At 36.0% G+C, this 19,063-nt stretch overlaps 1 protein-coding gene across 3 annotated transcripts in view; it reads left to right on the top strand.

Annotated features, from left to right (window-relative positions):
- Positions 1-19,063, top strand: part of PLEKHH2 (pleckstrin homology, MyTH4 and FERM domain containing H2) — a 62,031-nt gene that overhangs the window by 39,476 nt on the left and 3,492 nt on the right. For 2 of the 3 annotated variants that reach the window (XM_082755828.1, XM_082755826.1), the window contains exons 19-30: positions 696-808; positions 2,362-2,541; positions 4,359-4,456; positions 4,930-5,107; positions 6,128-6,283; positions 7,686-7,783; positions 8,177-8,318; positions 9,058-9,203; positions 10,800-10,929; positions 11,762-11,848; positions 13,567-13,704; positions 14,744-16,790. In XM_082755828.1, the coding sequence (XP_082611954.1) occupies positions 696-808; positions 2,362-2,541; positions 4,359-4,456; positions 4,930-5,107; positions 6,128-6,283; positions 7,686-7,783; positions 8,177-8,318; positions 9,058-9,203; positions 10,800-10,929; positions 11,762-11,848; positions 13,567-13,704; positions 14,744-14,926 (1,649 nt within the window). In that variant the 3' untranslated portion in view covers positions 14,927-16,790. The remainder of the gene's footprint in view (positions 1-695; positions 809-2,361; positions 2,542-4,358; positions 4,457-4,929; positions 5,108-6,127; positions 6,284-7,685; positions 7,784-8,176; positions 8,319-9,057; positions 9,204-10,799; positions 10,930-11,761; positions 11,849-13,566; positions 13,705-14,743; positions 16,791-19,063) is intronic. The other variant, XM_082755827.1, reaches the window with a different exon arrangement.

Below are 19,063 nucleotides of genomic sequence, written 5' to 3'. Positions count from 1 at the left end.
AGTATCCTTCTCTTGGATTATAAATAATGATGAATCAAACAAACTGAATTTATTCTAAATTTATGTACTTTAAATGTGCTCTTACAGACTCAATCTAGTAATTCTGTTGAAATGGCCTGCCTGTCTCATTTCAAGCACCTATGTCAGAACATCATGAAATAGTTCAGTCTACAGATGTGAAAAACATAGAAAGGAAGAATCCATAGTCTCAAAAACTGATAAGTATTTTAGTAGATTCAGCTCTTAACACATGGAGGAGTTTAGAATATTAAGTATCAGAATCTAGAAGAACAAAAAAGTAATCTGCAAAAAGATACTGTACTGACAAGAAAACAAAGATCATTTGTGAAAAGAATAAACACTTGATAGAATATACAGTTAGATTGGTATTTGCTTTCTTTCTTAGTCTACTTAATAAGGTTTTAGGAGACATTCAGCTATTACAGATTCAGGACATATCTTCGTGTTGAGTCACTATTTAATGAGGTGTTAAGGGGTTCTTGTGTTGAAGACAATGCCTTTTAAATTATAAATCTGATGCTTGCAGTCTTTTAAGATAAGAAAGCATTTTTTTAAAAAAAGCAAATAGAATTTAAGTTGATTGTTTGACATTTTATTTCTCATTAAATGATGAGTAAAAAATTGAACTTGCTGTACTGAATTAATTGCAGAAAGCACATATTTTATCTGTTCAGCTTCTCAGGTTTGGAGACATCCCACCCTTTGCCACAGCAAAGAAGGAATTGCTTCTCCTCTTACAACATTGCCATCAGAAGCTTTGCAAACTGAAGCAATTAAATTATTTAAGGTAAAACCACAGTAAATGCCTTTTTATCAACTGTCTAGCTTCAGCTTCTTTCTTGAAAATTTTTCTGTGCTGGTAAGACGTTGTATCTTTTGCACTGAAGGGCCTGTGGCTGTGGCTGTGGCTGATGCCTATGAGACAGAAAGTGCTGGAATTCCATTAACCTTCTTTCTCCTCTCTCCTACCCTCACCCAGGTGAACTGCTCTTGAGTGTTAACTAATCACCAGGATATAAATAAAGTCTGTTACAGAGACAAAACAGGTTCTTGCTGTTCTGTACACAGTGAAAGAAATTACAATTTGGTAAGCATGGTGTTTGGATAAATGAGCATCCTCCACAGAGATTGCATAAGTCCAAAGACCAAATTCCATACATCATTAACAGTCTTGAAAATCTGGATGTAAGGGTTAGGATCTGGAAAGGAATTCAAGTCAAGTACCGTATGTTCAGTTACAGCCACACTTTAAAGAAGTAGATCCACCTTATTTTCAGCAGTACTGCAGCATGGAAATGTAAGAGGGAATTAATTGATATCTATTTGGCAATCACTTTCTGAAATACATATCAGACCTATGTCAAACCACAGACACTTAGCTAAAATAAATAAGAGATTACTTGTATGACTTCTATGTCATATTGTATAATGTTGTATAAATCAGTTTAAAAGTGAGTTAGGAAACTCATTTAGAAACAGAAAGTTCAGTTTCAGATATTGTATTGGTGATGAAGATTAGTTCTGTGCATCCACACATAGGATCACAAAATGGCTTGTGATGAAATGGACCTTAAAGATCACCTAGTTTCAACCCCCCTGCCATGGGCAGGGATGCCACCCATGTGCCCCATCCAGCCTGGCCTTGAACACTTACACATTTTCAGATAAACAAGAAAGATTAGGCTTCCATTCCTATCTTCTATTTTGCCTGTATTCATCTTTAAGGAAGTGTTTTTATACATTAATTTAGTTATTGTGACCAAGAGAGCTATCATGTAGACTAAAGAGAGTGAGTGATGAGGAAGCTTTTCGCTAATACAGCATAACAAATGACTGACACCTGGCTTCCCTAAGACAGCAGCAGTAGTAGGAAAGTTTGTATGTACTCACCTGTACATCAGTGAAAGTCAAGAAGTAAAACAAGTGGCTCTGAGCCCTTGTTTTCTAACCTGTGCATGTCCCACTGCATTGTGCTCACTCCTAGCATAAGTGTTTTGCACTGGCTGCCATTGTGAGTTGTCCACCTTGTATCTTAAAGACCTGCACAGAGGTGAGCTGTGCACATTCAACGTGTCTATAAACTTTCCTAATGTCACAACTGTGGCAATTCCTGCAAGTGTTCCCTCCATTAGACACAGAGTTGAAAAGCTTTTTTTTGAGAGGTATATTTGTCTTAAGTCTCTCTATAGCTTTTCATCCATTCCAGTTCCTTTTTACCTCCCTTTCACAGGTAAACGGACCGATTGTGACTTAAATTGAAGCACATTTTTGATATGCAGAACATCTAAAAGATTTGTTGGAGCTTTTTGTATGTAAACTCGCTTATTATTTTATTTCTAGACCTGCCAGTTGTTTATAAATGCTGCAGTTGACTCTCCTGCCATTGACTACCATGTATCTTTGGCCCAGAGTGCTTTGCAGATCTGCCTCACGCATCCTGAACTTCAAAATGAGATCTGTTGTCAGCTCATTAAACAGACTAGACGTCGACATCCACAAAACCAGACAGGACCAATACAGGTAAACCAGTATTTGTTTTAATGGTACTTATCTCAACAGCCATGAAGTAACTACACAGACTGTTTAGAATGGCCAAGAGTCTCTGTGCATCCATAGCTTCTGCTTACTTAAAAGCAGAAAAAATTCTGAAATAACATCTTATTACTGCTGGGTCTTCCTGAAACAAAGCTGATGTTATCCTCCATCAAAGTACTCACATCAGATGACACAGTGTATCTGTGCCTGTGCTCTTTTTAAAGGCTTGACATACAGTGGCATATCGTCAAGTAAAGGGCATGATATATGGAGCCTAATTCTCCTTTACTGCATCTTACCTAAGATAGGTGCTGCACTTTGGTGGGCAAAACCATATGACAGATGTCTCTGTAGCATAAGTGTGAAGAAAACCTGTAGCATCATGCTGTGGAATTTCACATATGCTTGGCTTTTCTGATAGATGTCACCTTTTACTTTCTTGTGCTATTCTGCATGCATCCTGCATGCTAGATTATGAATATATACTTAAAATTCTTCACCTTTGTCCACTGCCAGCATTTCAGTGGTATCTAAATATGTAACAAATCAATGAATTGAAATTAAAAGGAAAGGCAATACTTGCAACCCATGTGGAACTAACAGAACTGGAATAATAGTGCATGTGATATAGTCATACCTACAGAACTAGGAGATCAATCAGAAAATAAGAAAGGAAATTACCACTTTAAGGCTTTTGTAATGGACACAGTTTTCTTCGGATTTCCTGTAGAAAGTAGAACACGACCAGCAGGCCTGCCTGTTACCTAGAAATGGCCCTTATTTGGAGAATAGACAGCATGTAGGCACTGCTAAAATGTCTACTAAGCTTTTATAAAAGACGTAGCATATCCAGGTCAATTAGCAAACACTGAAGTTACATACATCTTATGGAATTTAAACTAACCATAATCCATGTTTGGTACTTGCAACCACTGCTGAGGCCTTCCCTCCAATACAGATAAATAAACTGTAGCCATTATAATCCACTGACATGATATTTAAGGGTTAACCCGTTCTGTAAAACATTTGTAGCCTCACGCTTTTTTTTAAGTCTTAAATTATTAACTCAGTCATGCTGTAGTTTCCCACACTTACTTCTGATACAGTTTCTTCCTGAAATAGAGCTGATGCTATCCTCCATCAAAGTACTGCTCTTTGATGAAAAGGCTGTGCTGTCAAATTTTGATTTACTACCAGGCAAGCCAGATAAACCAAGATAGAGAAACCTCGTTTTCTGAATTTCAGTATGAAGCATTGCTACAGTTGTGAGAAAAGAAAGAAAAATAAGCCTGAATCGAGAGTACATGAGAGCAGTGCGCATTAAGTGAAGGCTATGGATACATATTGAACAATGAAAATACACCAAAATAATGAATAATTGTATTTTCAGTAGTTCCTGACTACTTTGTAGGAGGAAAATGTCTTATGGGTTACTTCATTATGTATATGAACAGGGGAGCTGAATGAAAATTGCACAGGCTGCTCCTTACATCCTAGTGCTTGGGTTGCAGCTGTAGTATATTTTTCCTGTATTTTGACTGCTTTTTGTGCAGACTGATCTACTTACACATTTCTGGCCCTAAAAGAAACATGCTGTACACAAGTAAATAGAGAGCATTTTGGCCTTCAAGAGGTGACATGTTCATTTACTCAGCTTTTTCTCTGTGTTTTGTTTTTTCTTCCTGTTTACAATCATCTGTTACTCAACTTGGCTCAGTAAGCTTCACTGCTGGCCAGCAGCCACAGCAGGAAATTTTACTTTGTAAGATGTTTAAAACAGTGAATGTCTTCCTTTTGTCCAGGGCTTGCAGCTCTTGGCTCTCTGCGTTGGACTCTTTCTGCCCCAGCACCCATTCCTTTGGCTTCTTAAACTTCATTTAAAGAAGAATGCAGATTCCAGGTGTGCCTGAATATTGTTAGCCAGCTACTTGACTAGTGTTTCTTAAAGTACCTTATTTCCAATCTTTCATTTAATATTTCTTTTTTTTTGGACATACATTTTAAAATGCATTTGAATAGCATTGTGTTTCAGTGCCATGAAAAGGTCATACATGCTGCTTCTGTGCATCGCTTGGCAAAGTTATCCTTTGTTTTGATAAATAGTCTGCAATGGAATTCTGACTGTATATTGCAAAAGCATGAAGACCAAAGTATAGCAGTTGCACAAAACACTCTGAGCCATGTTCATCTTTGGCACAATTCTGTTTGTCTCAGTGGACTTACACTCCTTATAATGCCTCATGTAAAAATGTTGGAAATCTGGCTGTGAAATCTGAATGCTCTTCACATTTGGTATCTCCAGAGAGTTTTACTCACAGTTTCCTATCCTTTCAATCAGTCCCAAGAATTGCCTTATTTCTTTTTTTGTCACAGAACTGAATTTGGGAAATATGCAATATATTGTCAGCGATGCGTAGAGCGTACGCAGCAGAATGGAGACCGAGAAGCCAGACCTTCCAGAATGGAAATTCTTTCAACTCTTCTAAGAAACCCCTACCACCATTCACTGCCCTTTAGTATTCCAGTTCATTTCATGAATGGCATTTATCAGGTAATGTTAAATAGACCGTGAAATCTAAGGGCTCCCTAACCTATGCTCTCAACGTATATGTGAAGTATATCAGAAACAGAATTTTACGTGTTAAGGTAAATATTGTTTGACTTTCATCCTGTGCCAATGCTAGCAATGGTGGGCACAACGTATTTGAGTTTGATTTAATCAATGAAGAGTAAATGTTTGGGAAAAAACACTTATGAGTGAGAAATATGAATGAAGTTTCTTATTTAACCTGGCCACCAGATGAATGAATTAGACTGAAGGAAAAAGAAAGGTATTAAATTCCATTTCCTTTCTTAAGATAACTTTAAAGTTAAATATCTCACTGAAGGCATTGAAACGCAGCTATGACTTCCATTATCAGCCATGAAGGATAACCGTATTTGTTACAGAACAAACACAGCTTCATTCTTAACCTTTCAGACCTCATCGGTCAAAGCCTGTAGAAAGCTTTCCATGGGCTTCTGTGCATAGGGGTGCAAATCCTGGTTTCTGTTTCTAGTGGTGAGAGCTTGCAAAAAGAGTTTTTTAACAATTCACAATATTACAAGAGATAAAGTGATTTTATATATGAAGTCAAAACTATATTGAATAATCTTTTTATTTCAGATAACAGGAGAAATCTTTTTTTTTTTCCCCTCTAAGTTTCTTAATTGCTTACTGCATGCCAAGTAAAAGAGAAAAATCAGCATGTATTTAAGTCACCCTAAAAAGTTTCAAAAATAAAGTTTGAAGAAGAAAAGGAATCACTGCTCATTTATTTATATATTGCTCAAAATTCATCTTCTGAGGGCTATGAAATTTGTAATTGAATAAATAAATTACTTCCGTGGGATCAGTAAATAACCAATTTGTAAATTCCACTGATGATAAGTTATCCACAGAGGATGGAATGGATCTTAAGCTGCCATTGTTGTTCTAGAGTTCTAGAGGTACTATCCTTCAAAATTTTAGCTTTAATTCATTTTTTTTCCAAGTGCTTGATAGCAAAAAATATTTTGGGTGCTTTTTTAGGTTGTTGGGTTTGATGCTTCTACCACAGTGGAAGAATTTCTGAACACCCTGAACCAGGATACAGGAATGAGGAAACCAGCTCAGTCAGGATTTGCACTGTTTTCTGATGATCCCTCTGGCAAGGATATAGAGCACTGTCTTCAAGGGAACATCAAGGTAAATAAAAGTCTTTAATGAGCTGTGCATATAAAAGAGCAAAATATCTTCATTTTACAGAGCTCTCTTCAGACAATGTAAAGGAAAATATTTTCAGTCAGAAAACTGTCTTTTTTTCCCTCATAATGAGAAAGATGAAAAAAAACACTTTTTCAATTACTGAAATTCATTCAGTGAACTATATTTAAAAGCATTGTCTGGGAGACTGATATTAATCACAGAAGTAACAGCTAGACTAAAAAAAAAAAAGAAAGAAAGCTGTTACTAATCACAGTCCTGTAAAACCAAAAAGAAATTGGAAATCCAATGGTCACTTAGAGATTTCAGTTAGTATTTCTGGTATAGCCCCAAAAGATGACCATTTGAGGTCCAAAAAGTCATTGATACTGGCATGGGGATCTTTGGGAATGAAAATAAAGAAAGGATTCCTTATCTAAATACAGAATAAATAAGGTTCAGGAAATTCCCAGTTTTTGGCATATCATTGTTCTAGATCTTAAGTCCATCTATTACTAATAATAATTTTTTTGTGGCCAAGATTGGCAAAATGCAGTATAATCTATGTTTTAGTTGAATATTCTTCAAGCCTTTTACCAAATAATGAATCTTTTTTTTTTTTTTTTTTTTGTGCTTCTATCAAGTAGTCTTTTGCACTCTTTGGCCAATGCTCACAGCTGCACTTTGAGTTACAAAGGAAGGTACGGTCAGCTCTTCATGACAAACAAGCAGAGTCATCTGATTAGCTCTGCTTCCCCACCAGAATAATATGGAAAGCAAAACATGTTTCCAAAAATACTTATTTCCTTGGTAAATGCAGCCTTAGAAGCTGTTCACATTACTTCTTTCAGAAAGGTTCTTCTGTGAAAGAATGGTGCCCTGAAGTCCAGCAGGACTCACTGGACCTCTGTTCTGCCTCCTCCCAGGCTGCCCACACACACCACTTGTCAGAAACCACCCTCAGTGCACTTTGTTAACAAACTTCATACAAACATCAAAACAAACAGTTAGTAAAAGGGGCCTGAAAATCTCCAGCATACAGCAGAAGGAGAAGGCAGAGATCAAAGGCATTTGATTAATTATATAACAACTCACTTTGTATAATTACATACTCATTGGCTGCTGCTAAATCAAGTACCTGTCCTTTCCACATAAACATATCATGGCTTATTTCCAAAGTTAGGGTGTGTGTTCCAGGATAAACCAACAACAGAAAAGCTAATTATTAAATGTTCCAACTAAGAACAGCTAGTAAAGCTATCTTCTATTTAGTTTAAAGATTCAAGCTATGTAAGTTTCCAATATGTAATAGGTAAATGATATTAAAATAAGTAGGCAGTTTTTATTCACATTTTTTGAAAGATGAATACAAGCAAAAGTTACTTTATTACTGATTTGTTTCTAGATCTGTGACATTATTTCAAAATGGGAGCAGGCCTCCAAAGAACAACATCCTGGGAAATGTGAAGGTACAAGGACTGTCCGCCTTACTTACAAAAATAGGTTTGTATAGCAGTTATAACATCTCTGTCTTGTGTCAGGATTTATATTTTTTTTGATTTTAATTTCTGCAGTTTCTTCTTATGAAAAATACTGGCTGGCTCAAAACTTGCAATAAAAATAGTAAATGGATGTAACCAGAGCAATTTAAAAAGTATATATGGTGTGGTGGGTTTTACCTCAGAAAGCGGTGAGGAGGGTGCTATAAAAAAGTAAGGGCAACACTGAGTTCAGAAGGCTAAAATTAAGTATTTGCCCACTGGTTTAAGTAGAAGTGGTGTTCTGCTAATGTGTTTTGACACTGATGTAAACATGTCATATTCAGATACTACCAGTCCTCAGGGCTAACGTATGTCCCCATCTTCTATATTTGATAGCTTTCTGTCTTCTCTTCAGGCTTTATTTTTCAGTTCAAGTCCATGGGGAGACGGACAGAGAGAAGCTGCTGCTAGTCTATCAGACGAACGATCAAATAGTCAATGGACTTTTCCCCGTAAACAAAGAACTAGCGATGGAACTGACTGCTCTTCTGGCTCAGGTAATCCTGGTGCATTAATGGCTCACACAGCAGTTTTACAGATGGAAACCTTAAATTAAGGAGGTGGTCCAGGGTTGCTTGGCAGTCAAATGGCCTTCACCTTTTCTATGTGATAGTGCAAGAAATAGACTGGGCTGAAATCTTTGTTTAAAGCTAACTTCTGTACTTCAGTGGAAATGCTCTACAGTGAGCGCTACTGTTGGCACCAGTATGGGTAAAGCTTTCTCTACCATCCTACACAGTTAGGCCCCATTTGATAAAGTATCATCTAATCACATATCATTTCTTCATTTGCTATTGTTTAAATTATTTTTGCAAGTTAATATACCAAAGTAACAGCTGTTTAATGAAACACTAAAGCTCCTTTACTAGAGATGGTCTTGATAAAATATGTTTTATTTAAAAAAAAAATAGACTCAAGCAAAAGAAGGTTACTGAGAAAGTTACTTGATGGTGTTACTCAAATCTAAACTGGTTGTGTAGCTGAAGATGTAGCAATCTCAGAGCAGAACTAGATAGTATTATACCCTGTATTTGTACAATTTATATTTGATATTTGTTTTTTCTTGCATGGTAAATATCAAATAAAATTACTTGAATGGCTTCTGTATCAGTGAAAAATACACATTACTGACAAACTGTTTCTAATTTTCCATGGTAAGACAGAAGAAATAAATACCCAGCAAGAAAATTACCCTGCAGTAACAAATAGTTTTCTTCTTTGTGGTCTTACCCTTAGGTAGAAATCGGAGATTTTGAAAGGCCTTTCTCAACACCAGCAGGGCAAGTCACTTCCCAGTCCAAGTCCAATCAAACATTAAAACAAGTTTTGGAGAGATTCTACCCCAAGAGATACAGGCATGGTTGTTCAGAAGAACAATTAAGGTGAGACATATTTTGCTGCTTACTTTCTCTGAAAACTTAGCAGTGAAATGAGGATTTTTTTAATTCTCCTAAGGTACAACTGACTGTTCTGCCAGATTTACCTACACCTGTGAGTGAAACTTATTTTCTTGCAGAATTAAAGAAGGCACTTCCTCTCTACATTTCTGATCTAAATGGAGTATCATCATTAAGCATGCATTCTAGTAAAAGCTTTAGAACAGACAAATTACTACATAGTTTTGCAAACCCCAGAGATTTTGAAATTCTTATTTTTCTTACTCAGCAAGTGTATTTAGGTCCGCGTGTAGAGCGGAACTAGGAAAATGCATAGAAAAGAACTGTTGAAAGTAAAGGGCATAAGGGTCTGATCTAAGTGTTTGCTATTCAAATGTGCAATGTTTTGCAGCCAGTCAAATTGGCAATACGGTAACTTGGTGGACTCACTATTAATATATCACCTAATATAAAATTAATCATTTGCAAGTTACTTTACTCAGCAACTATTCATATAAAGAATAGCATAACAGCTTAATAAATTACCTAAAGTCAATGTCATAGCAATTTTGAAGTCCAAAACACATTACAGAAATGTTTTCCTTGTTATTCTGACATGGTTGAGAGTTTAAAGCTGTTAATCATACACACAAAGCAACACTATTACATACTCAGAACATAACAAGGACTTTCAAAAGTATATGCTCAACAAATAAAAAGTTATGCAATTAATTTTAGAGAACAAAGTGTAAGAAGCACTAGCTCAGACTAACTTGTGGAGGCTAAGCCTGTTAAACTGTTCAGTTAGTTCCTAAACTATGAATTGCCACAAGTTGAAAGACTGTAGCAGGGAAAGGACCCCTCTATACCTGTCCTATTTCCTGTGTTCTTTGCTAAGGGTGCGTTTTGACTTCATAAACTTCCAGTAAGCGTAAGCTGCAAGTGAAGGATCTCACTTTTACAATACATTCCCCCTCCCTTTTCCAGGGCTGGATCTCGTAGCTGCAGGGTGAGATATTCGTAGAATTCAGAGTGCTAGAAAGGTATGCCAAGTTTTTTCTGGAGGATTCATTTTCCATGGGATCATTTTATAGAACCAACTCACCTTGTAGTCACAAAATAAAAGAGCCAGTGTGAATGCATCATGCATTAGAAGCACCCTTTCTGGTAGCAGTGCCCAAATACACTGAGAAAGAGTAGCATTAAGCTCTATCTTCCACATCTGCGACCAGCCACAGGTAAAGATAGGTGCTAAGCTGGATGGATTTTTGGAATGACAACTGGCATTGCTGTTGAGTACTGATAAAATTTGATTACCTTAGAGACACATTAAAAGCTGTACTTGATTCTCTTCCTTTATGCAGTTATTGCTACATCAATATTTAATCATAATGTTGCAGAAACGAGAAGAAACTTTGTCATTCTCATGTGCATAAAAATACTAAATGGTGTTTTGGATTTGTTTGATACTGTGTAAGTGATAGTTGTTGCATTAACTTAAATTATCGTTGTAATAAATGGATTTTTTTTGCTCATTAAACTTGCTATGGGTAAGCATTTAAATTCCTTTCAATAACTAAATTACATATTTCGTTTCAACAGACAGCTTTGTCAGCGATTGTCTACAAGATGGATGGCTCTCCGGGGGCACAGTGCTGCAGACTGTGTGCGCATTTATCTCACTGTAGCCAGAAAATGGTCCTTCTTTGGTGCTAAATTGTTTGCAGCAAAAGTAAGAAACTTTAATGAATTTGAGTAGTATGGGTTTTTTTAATATAAATGTGATTTGCAGAGTTTTTGGAAAACTCTTTTGTTGAAAATGAGTATGATACACATACGCTGATTTAATCACTTGTCAAATTACTAATTTGTTTAAGCTATACGCTGGTGAAATGTAACAATCATAGTGATAGGTATACCATATTAATAACTTCCCAATACTCTTACTGCTTGGTTTATGTTATTAATCTCAGTGGTATCTTTTCTTACATATTCAGATCTTCAGAGCCTTTTTCTTTCATGCTTTTTTGCCTCATAACTCTTAGAATATTGAAAGGCATCGTTAACTGGTTATGGAAGCAGAACTCTGCTCAGTAAATGTTGTTAAGGGTATTTGGAGCACTGTGCTGGCCTCTCTCTCTTAACCCACTGGTATCTTTATTCTCTTAATTCAAACAACTGTGTTAAGTAGAATTGTCACTTCACTCCTTATGTCTCACTAGGTAATCCCTATATATATATTATATATATATAAATTACCTATCAGCACTCTGTTCTTTACATGCATAGACTAGTGAACAAAATTAAAAACTTTTTTTGTATTTTATTTATTTTATTAGTGAGACTGTACATTTTATTGGACTAAGCACTGGGAGAAGCTTCAGGAGCATTAGGTTGCGTTCACAGTTCCTCCACTGGCCTACTACGTGGCTTTGTAGTTCCCTCCCAGTGTAAATCTCAGTAAGATCTGTGGATGAGAAGAGCTCTGTATTAGCTTACTCTTAATAGTTATTTACATATTGTCTCATTTTGAAGTAGTAATTAAGGAACATATCTCTTTGTAGCCTCTAGCAACATCCTCACTTGAGAAGTCCTTCATATGGTTTGCTGTACATGAAGATGGCATAAGCATCCTTGATTACAGCACTATGGTAAGTGACTTATTTTCTTTATTTATTTTGGTCAAAGTAGATTTTACTACTGAGTATATAGAGAGATTCACCAGCACAGTACACAAAAGATGGCATTATCTAGTCTTTCCTCATAAAGCAAAAACTTGTTCCTTTCAAAACACTTTCATGTTACCATTATAGGAGTACTAATAATAGAAATAAGTAACAATTTCTTTGCACTGAATTTATTTTTGTTTATCAGATACAGTTTTTATATCTTTTAATGAAATGTTAATGTTTTAATCATGCAGATGTCAGAAGATCCATAGTTACAGTTCTTACAATAACATTAATTTTCTTTTCTTGAAGACTTCATTTTCCATTATTATTCATAATACATACACTCTGCAAAGTGCAGTTACATAAAAAGATTGTTATTTTCATTGTATTATTTTTGTTTAATAGTAGGTAATATAACTGAGTATTATTTAATTATGTCATTTTAGGCTCTGATTTTTCTTTGATTTGCAATAAAAGTTTTCACAGAGAACGACTCATGGTAATCAGTGTAAAAAAGCAATGCCTGAGAAGATCCCTGCTTTAATTTATATCCTGCAAAGAAAGATAATGGCATGTTGCTATTAGCAAGTGCTAATATTGAATATCAGAAAATTAAAATCTCGACTTCATAATTGCATTAATATAGGCCTTTTCATTACATTTCTTTGTTGTTAAAAAAAAAAAAAACAACAACAGAACAGTAAAACAAAAAACATGAGGAGAGCAAAGAGCAGCTATACATTAGCTGTATACAGAGAATGAGCAAAATGAGCTTGCATCAGACTGCAGAAAGCTCTATAAACACTGCCTGCTCATAGAGCTAGCTGTGGGATTTCTGCAGAGCACTGCCTGTTTACAGTGCAGGCAGGCCCTGTCTTCCATTTAAGGAATGCTCAGTTTCCAGAGACTATCCTGCTTTTGTGCAGAAAGGATCACGGGTATCAGAACTGGTGCTGCAAGGAGCAGCTAATTAAAAACATTATTTGGAAATAAGGACAAAAAGAGGCTTAGTAATCAAGCAAGTAAAGTGAGTTATCATACGGGTATTGTCTCATGATGAATTTTTGAATAATCTTAAGCATATTAATATGATGTTAATGATAAACCAACTGCTAATCGTAGACTCAAAGGCCACTAGTGTGGTGTTGAACATTGAACAGCAAGAGTTGAAGGAGCAAAGCAGAGGAGCTTTGAAGAGCATTTATGTACTGTCAGAGACATGGAAAAAAAAATGAATCTACATTTAACTATGTGTCTATAAACTATATCACTGCCCAAAAAGAAATCCTGGAGTTAAATCACTTTAGATGTCATACACATTCCCATTTAACTTACTTAGGCACTACTTCAATTTCAAGTGGAACTCCTGAGAATAGTTTCTCTCAAAGTTAGTCAGGAGTTAAGTAAAGTGAATTACAGGCTTACGTTGAAACCTGCTCATAATAATGTAATGATCTAATTAATTTGGAATAGAAACAGAAGTCTAACTGAGGGGAGTCTTATTATATACAGTGGAAGTTCCTCATTGTGAAGGTCTGGATAAATCTATCCCAAAATTTACAATTAATTTCAAGATTCCTAAGAGGCTAACAACATTTTGAAAAATACACGTGCAGTTATATTTTTAAGAGATGTATTTGTCATAATCTGTTTTTCTTGCATTGACCTGCTTATAGCTTTGGGTTTTCTTTTTTAAGCGATTGACAGTTACATATACATATAAGAGTCTGATGACTTTTGGAGGCTATCAAGATGATTTTATGTTGGTTGTTAATGATGCTCAGATAAAGGACAAAGCAACTGAAAAACTCCTTTTTGCCATGACAAAACCCAAGGTTGGTATATTACCTGAAAGAGTTCCCCACCATCTGCTACTTTTCTACTTTTTCTAGTGGTTAATCCTTAACAGATGTGAAAGATGAAACACTTGCTTTATTCCTAGCATTCTGAGATTATTGACTTTTTCCAGATGGCTTTAGAGGGAGAAACAGTTACTAATGTAAGAGCTAACAGTGACAATACTGATGTGTTTTCTTTTCATGTCCCTTTATATAACATTCCAAATTTTTCATGTAAGTACGTAGTCTGTCTGATTGATCAGCACCATAGATTTTGAAGAAACTGTTTCTGTTCTACGGTGGAATTGCAGAATACAAGATCTGAAAGATCTGTCACTTGTTAAAAATTCTAGGATATTTTTGCCTTTGGTAAAGGAGCTGTCAAGCTTTTAAAATCTATATTCTCTCATTCGCTGGTAAGATTGATTAAAACAAACAAAAAACAGTATGTGAAGTCTCTTGCTGTTGTGCAGAACAATCTATGAAACAGTATGAAATTCTACATATAAATTTGGGTAAAGTCATGATTCTCGATACAGTTAGACTTAGTAAAATACATCTGTTCAAGTTTCCCTCAGACTGTGCCCTTACAGGCAAAGCTGGGTGGAATGCAAAGAGAAAATACAGTAAGTTCCCAGATGTCTTCATTCCTTTTACCTACTCTGCATCTTGAGTCCTTGAGCTCTAGTTATTTTCTTGGAAAACTGAGGGAATACATCATGAAAGTTTTTTCTAAGAGCATCATCTTTTGGACTTCAAAATACCTCTCAAAATTGAATGAAAGGAGTGACCTGTTTGAGTCCTTTAAGACTGAAGAAGACAAAGTATCCAGCATACTGATAGGAATAACATTATATTATTGGAAAGCAGTGATAGAACAAAGTTCTGGTAGCATTTCCTTTCTCCCCATCATTAGTCTGATAAAGTAGAAGTACTTTTCCAGCTGATTGTCACTAGCTAGAAAGTTAGCTATTTTTTTCAACAGTCAAAACACGTCACTGTATTTTTCAAAGAGACTTGTATGTTCCTGTTACAGATTCTTGAGATCACTCTACTGATTGCCAGCTATATTAACAACTTTCATCAGCAAAAAGGAGCTGCTCATCACCTCTCCGCTCCAGCATTACTGACACCTCAAAGTGGACAGAAATTCAAGGAACTGGGGAGTCAGCCACTGCTCACAAACAACAGACCAACTAAATGTCCAACTTTGTTATGAAAGTGTTACCTATTCTGATAATGCATCTTTGCTACATGGTTTCTACACTGATTGAAAACTTTTTGATGTACAAGACATACTGCATAAGCAGGTTTGTAAATGAAGGAAAGGAGGATGGGTTTACATTCATTTCAATGGTATATAGCAGGAGGAATCCTTTAATTAAAGCCTGGCACAAACTGGAATGTTGAAGATGAGCCGATTTAAGAATTCTGCTTTATTGGGGTGGCTTGTCCCTATAGCTCAAAAATAAACATGTCTGTTGATAGTGATGGGGAAGGGTGGCCTTGGGAACAATTGTATACATTTTAGACATTTTCCAGATATTTTCTCAGGGACCAAACTGTCTTCACCTCTTCAGTTGCATTTTAAAAAGTACAGATTGTATAACCTTCATTTTTTAAAGGATTTTTTGTTTTTAAAAATGTCAAATAGTATATTTTCCATTTCCGTCACCCCTCTTTATTTTTCAGTACAAGCACCATGGGACCAAAACCAGCAAATTGTTTTAGAATTGTTTCTTCTTAAAAACAAAACAAAAAAAACATAAACACATCGTGTAACTATTACAAATCTAACAAGTATTCTCCCAATACCCTTTTAGCCATTTTTATACAGCTATTCTACTTGGCAAATCTCCAGCCTCGGCCTGATACATTTCTAAATAATCCCTCTCAACCCCAGCCTTTTGGAAAAATCTAAATTGAACAGGCACTGTATTTAGTATAGGTTTATTATACTTCTTTAATCCAGAAATAATAATATAATCCAGATGCAAGAATGACTCAATTTAAAACACAGGAATAACACAGAAAGCCATTGTTTGAATTGTTGAGCTCGGAGACATAAGTGACACAAAATGCCATGTGTATAATGTATATACAGTGATACAGAATAATATTTTGTAAAAGATGTATTTGTTGTTTTTCATTTGTATCTATACATTTCACATTATAAAACTAATTACAATGTTTTTGCACACTAAAGGTAAAATGTTGCATCTGCACTATTGGATTTGGGAGCACTTTCTGGTTACCTTTTTCAGCTGCAAGCTTCAGTGCTGTGTAGGGTCAAGTACATAGAAATGACACTCCTTTTAAATTCCAAACCTCACATTTTAGTTTCTGTGCAAAGAAACCATTTCTACAGGCTCTGAAATAGATCAGCAGCATACTCTAATAATTTAGGTCCAACTGCAGAGGGGGTAGTTAAACATGAATCATTGATTTATACACATTTTATATTTTTTACTTCTGCTCATGCTGATGGTCATTGATCATTAATCACTTACTGCTAACCTTCATCATTTTAGCCTGCAGTAATTTCATATTGGTGAATATTAATATCTGAAGGTTGAAAAACTCCTTTATTATATGACATTTTGTATATACAGACATACAGATTGAGAGAGGAGTAATTTTCAGCTGTTTGCCCTCTGTAAAAGGTAGGAAGTATCTTCCTGAAGAATTGAAATAGGTTAGTTTGGAGATACAGTTTGCAAAAAGAACATAGTATTAAAAAGTGGAAAGACAAGTTGGCTGGCTGACTTGATAAATACATTTCTTCCGAAAGCTCTCAAAATCCTGCCACAAGCTAAGTCTGCAAGATGCTACCTCCACTTTATGGCTCAGTGCTTTGTCTTGAAAATTACAAACATACTATATATGGATGATACCATGTTTGAAATGCATAAAGAGCTTCCTGATAACTTTCAACCTTCACGAGTAGTTACACCATTTCTCTTTCAATGAGGCAGGGGACAGCAGATCTGCCATCATCAGGGCAAGCACCCAGGAAGCTACAGGAGACCCTGGCACTGACTGCAGCATCTTTTTGTGCAGCATCCCCAGGTGAAGCGATGCAGGTAGTGTGGTGTAATTGGGTTAGGAATTAACATCCCTTTGAGATCAGCAGTATAGTTAACTTCTGGAGAATTATGGGGGTGGGTGACGGTACTTACAAATTCAAACAGATGGTACTGCAGCAGTTATACTCAGGTGGTAGTGTAAAGCTTATCAAATATGCTTAGAAAGTTAATTTACAAACAAAAAGTCATCACAAAATTATGATAGCAATCAACCTAGAATATTCCAGCTAGCAATTATTTCCTCATTGTCCATTAGGACATAGTGTAAGGCATGTCACTAGTGAGTTTCTTCATGTAGTTTTTTTAAATCTTTGAATTAAGTTGGTTAGTTTGGAGACAAAATGATACGCAAAGCTGATGTGCAGATCCTGAGTCTTTTAAACAGATTTCATTAACAATTCCTGCCTTACAAACAGCTTTTTTATAAAGCAGCATACAATATAAGTAGTACGACTTTCCTTCCTGCTTTTAGGTAGATAATTCAGAAGCTTTGCTTTTTAGGGTTAAGCTCCTGGTGATGCAATATATCCCTAAATCATAGTGCCAGAAGCAGTCCATGTTCTAGTTTCCCTTTGTTTGGCAGCACCTTTCAGACTTAATATGACTGTTTAATTATGATGGGTCATCATTAATCCCATATACGGTCACATTACCAGAAATACCGTGTAATTTTCATGAAATAAATACACTCAGAATCACAGCGTGGCCATACAACACTAAACAATCAAGTTTTTCCCAGGGTTTTGATTAGCAACAGCATGGTTTCCATAGTGTGGTAGTAACCTCTTCAAGCAAACCTTTCCCTAAAATTAACAGTCAGCAAGGAAAGTCTCTTACACAAACACACTTCAACAGTGTGGCTTGAAGAGCTGTCTCTGGCGGACTTGCTCTGTGTTAAGCTAGCCCTAAACCTACTTAGAAGATACCACACAAAATAAGTCAGCAAAACTGAAAATTTCAGAGTCAGGTAGTTGATCTGTTCTGCCTTCCCCACCCAGCTTGAACCTCATGAGTGATCCACATCTCAGTCTTAGCCTTGAGTCATCCATCAAAACAATTCATACCATGCCACCTAATCCACGACTAAAGCCCAGGCAGGAACTAGACTTTTCTCACCTTCTGATCTTCAGCAGCAGTGATGAAATGGGAGCTGTGAAATGAGCAGGAACCTCTGGGACTGATGCTGAAGAACTTCCCATGCTCAAGGCTTGCAAAACCTAGGTTGTAAAAATATTCTCAGGATGAGATTAATAGGTAAGCTCATGGAAGGAGACTTCACTTTCCATAGCAAGCTTCAGAACATTTTGTGCTTGCTTTGGAATACAATAAAAATGAATAAATACAAGTTTGCCTTGTCAATCTTTGTGCAGCAGGATTAGTAAGCAAACTGCACATTTCTAAAACAAGCAAGACTTCTATAGTACAGCAAGCAAATGATAAAGCTTTGAGTTTTTAATGCAATCTACAAAATTAGTGTTGTCCTGTTATTTTAGATTAAATGTTGTTATATTTAAAATAAAGGCCTCTGTTTCCCTATTAAAAAAAAAGGCTGGTAGGTATTTAGAGTTGGAGTTACTACTCAGACTAATACAGTTTCACAGTTAATGTCCTGGAGGAAGGAATTCATCCTTGCATAAAGGAATGTACCACTTAAACCTTTACATAAAATTTTAATAGTCCATACAGCTTAGTGTGATCCATTAGCTTGAGTTAATTTTTAACTAAGGTGATTAGTAATTAAGTAACAGTGAATTGGGAAGAAAAAGTTATTTTTTACTGTTTCTTAGGTCATGAGCAGCAAAGGGAAGACTGAGATGAAACTTAAAATACTGAAAACTAAATTCATTTCTGGGCTGGTCTTCAGCACAGCTTATTAATTAATTAATGCCCCTACACTGTTTCCCAACCCAGATTTGTACTGCAGCATTTCCAGATTTGCCACCACTCTGTCACTGAGTAAATAGCGGTAAAAATACTTTGCTTTTTAGTGCCAGGAGCCATTCCTACGTTTGTTTTGCTTTGTTTGGCAGAGAAACAGTAGTTTCGTCCAGGGTTTTTACCACTTTTAACTGGTGATTATAGATTAGCGTTGGCTTCATATACCAAGATACTGGAAATGCCCTGTGGAAATGAAATTCATGAAAGCAATGCATTTAGAAAGGCATCAGCATGGCCCGCCACTTTATAACACTAAATAATGGAGTTTCTTCCTGTTTTTTAATCAGCATGGTTTCCAGAGGGGGTTGTCAAATGCTTTAGAAGAGCCGTGT

This window comes from Aythya marila (assembly GCF_965140915.1).
Source record: "Aythya marila genome assembly, chromosome: 3".
Taxonomy (NCBI): Eukaryota; Metazoa; Chordata; class Aves; order Anseriformes; family Anatidae; genus Aythya; species Aythya marila.
The sequence above is the reverse complement of the archived record's forward strand: the minus strand, read 5'-3'. Positions and strand labels throughout refer to the sequence as shown.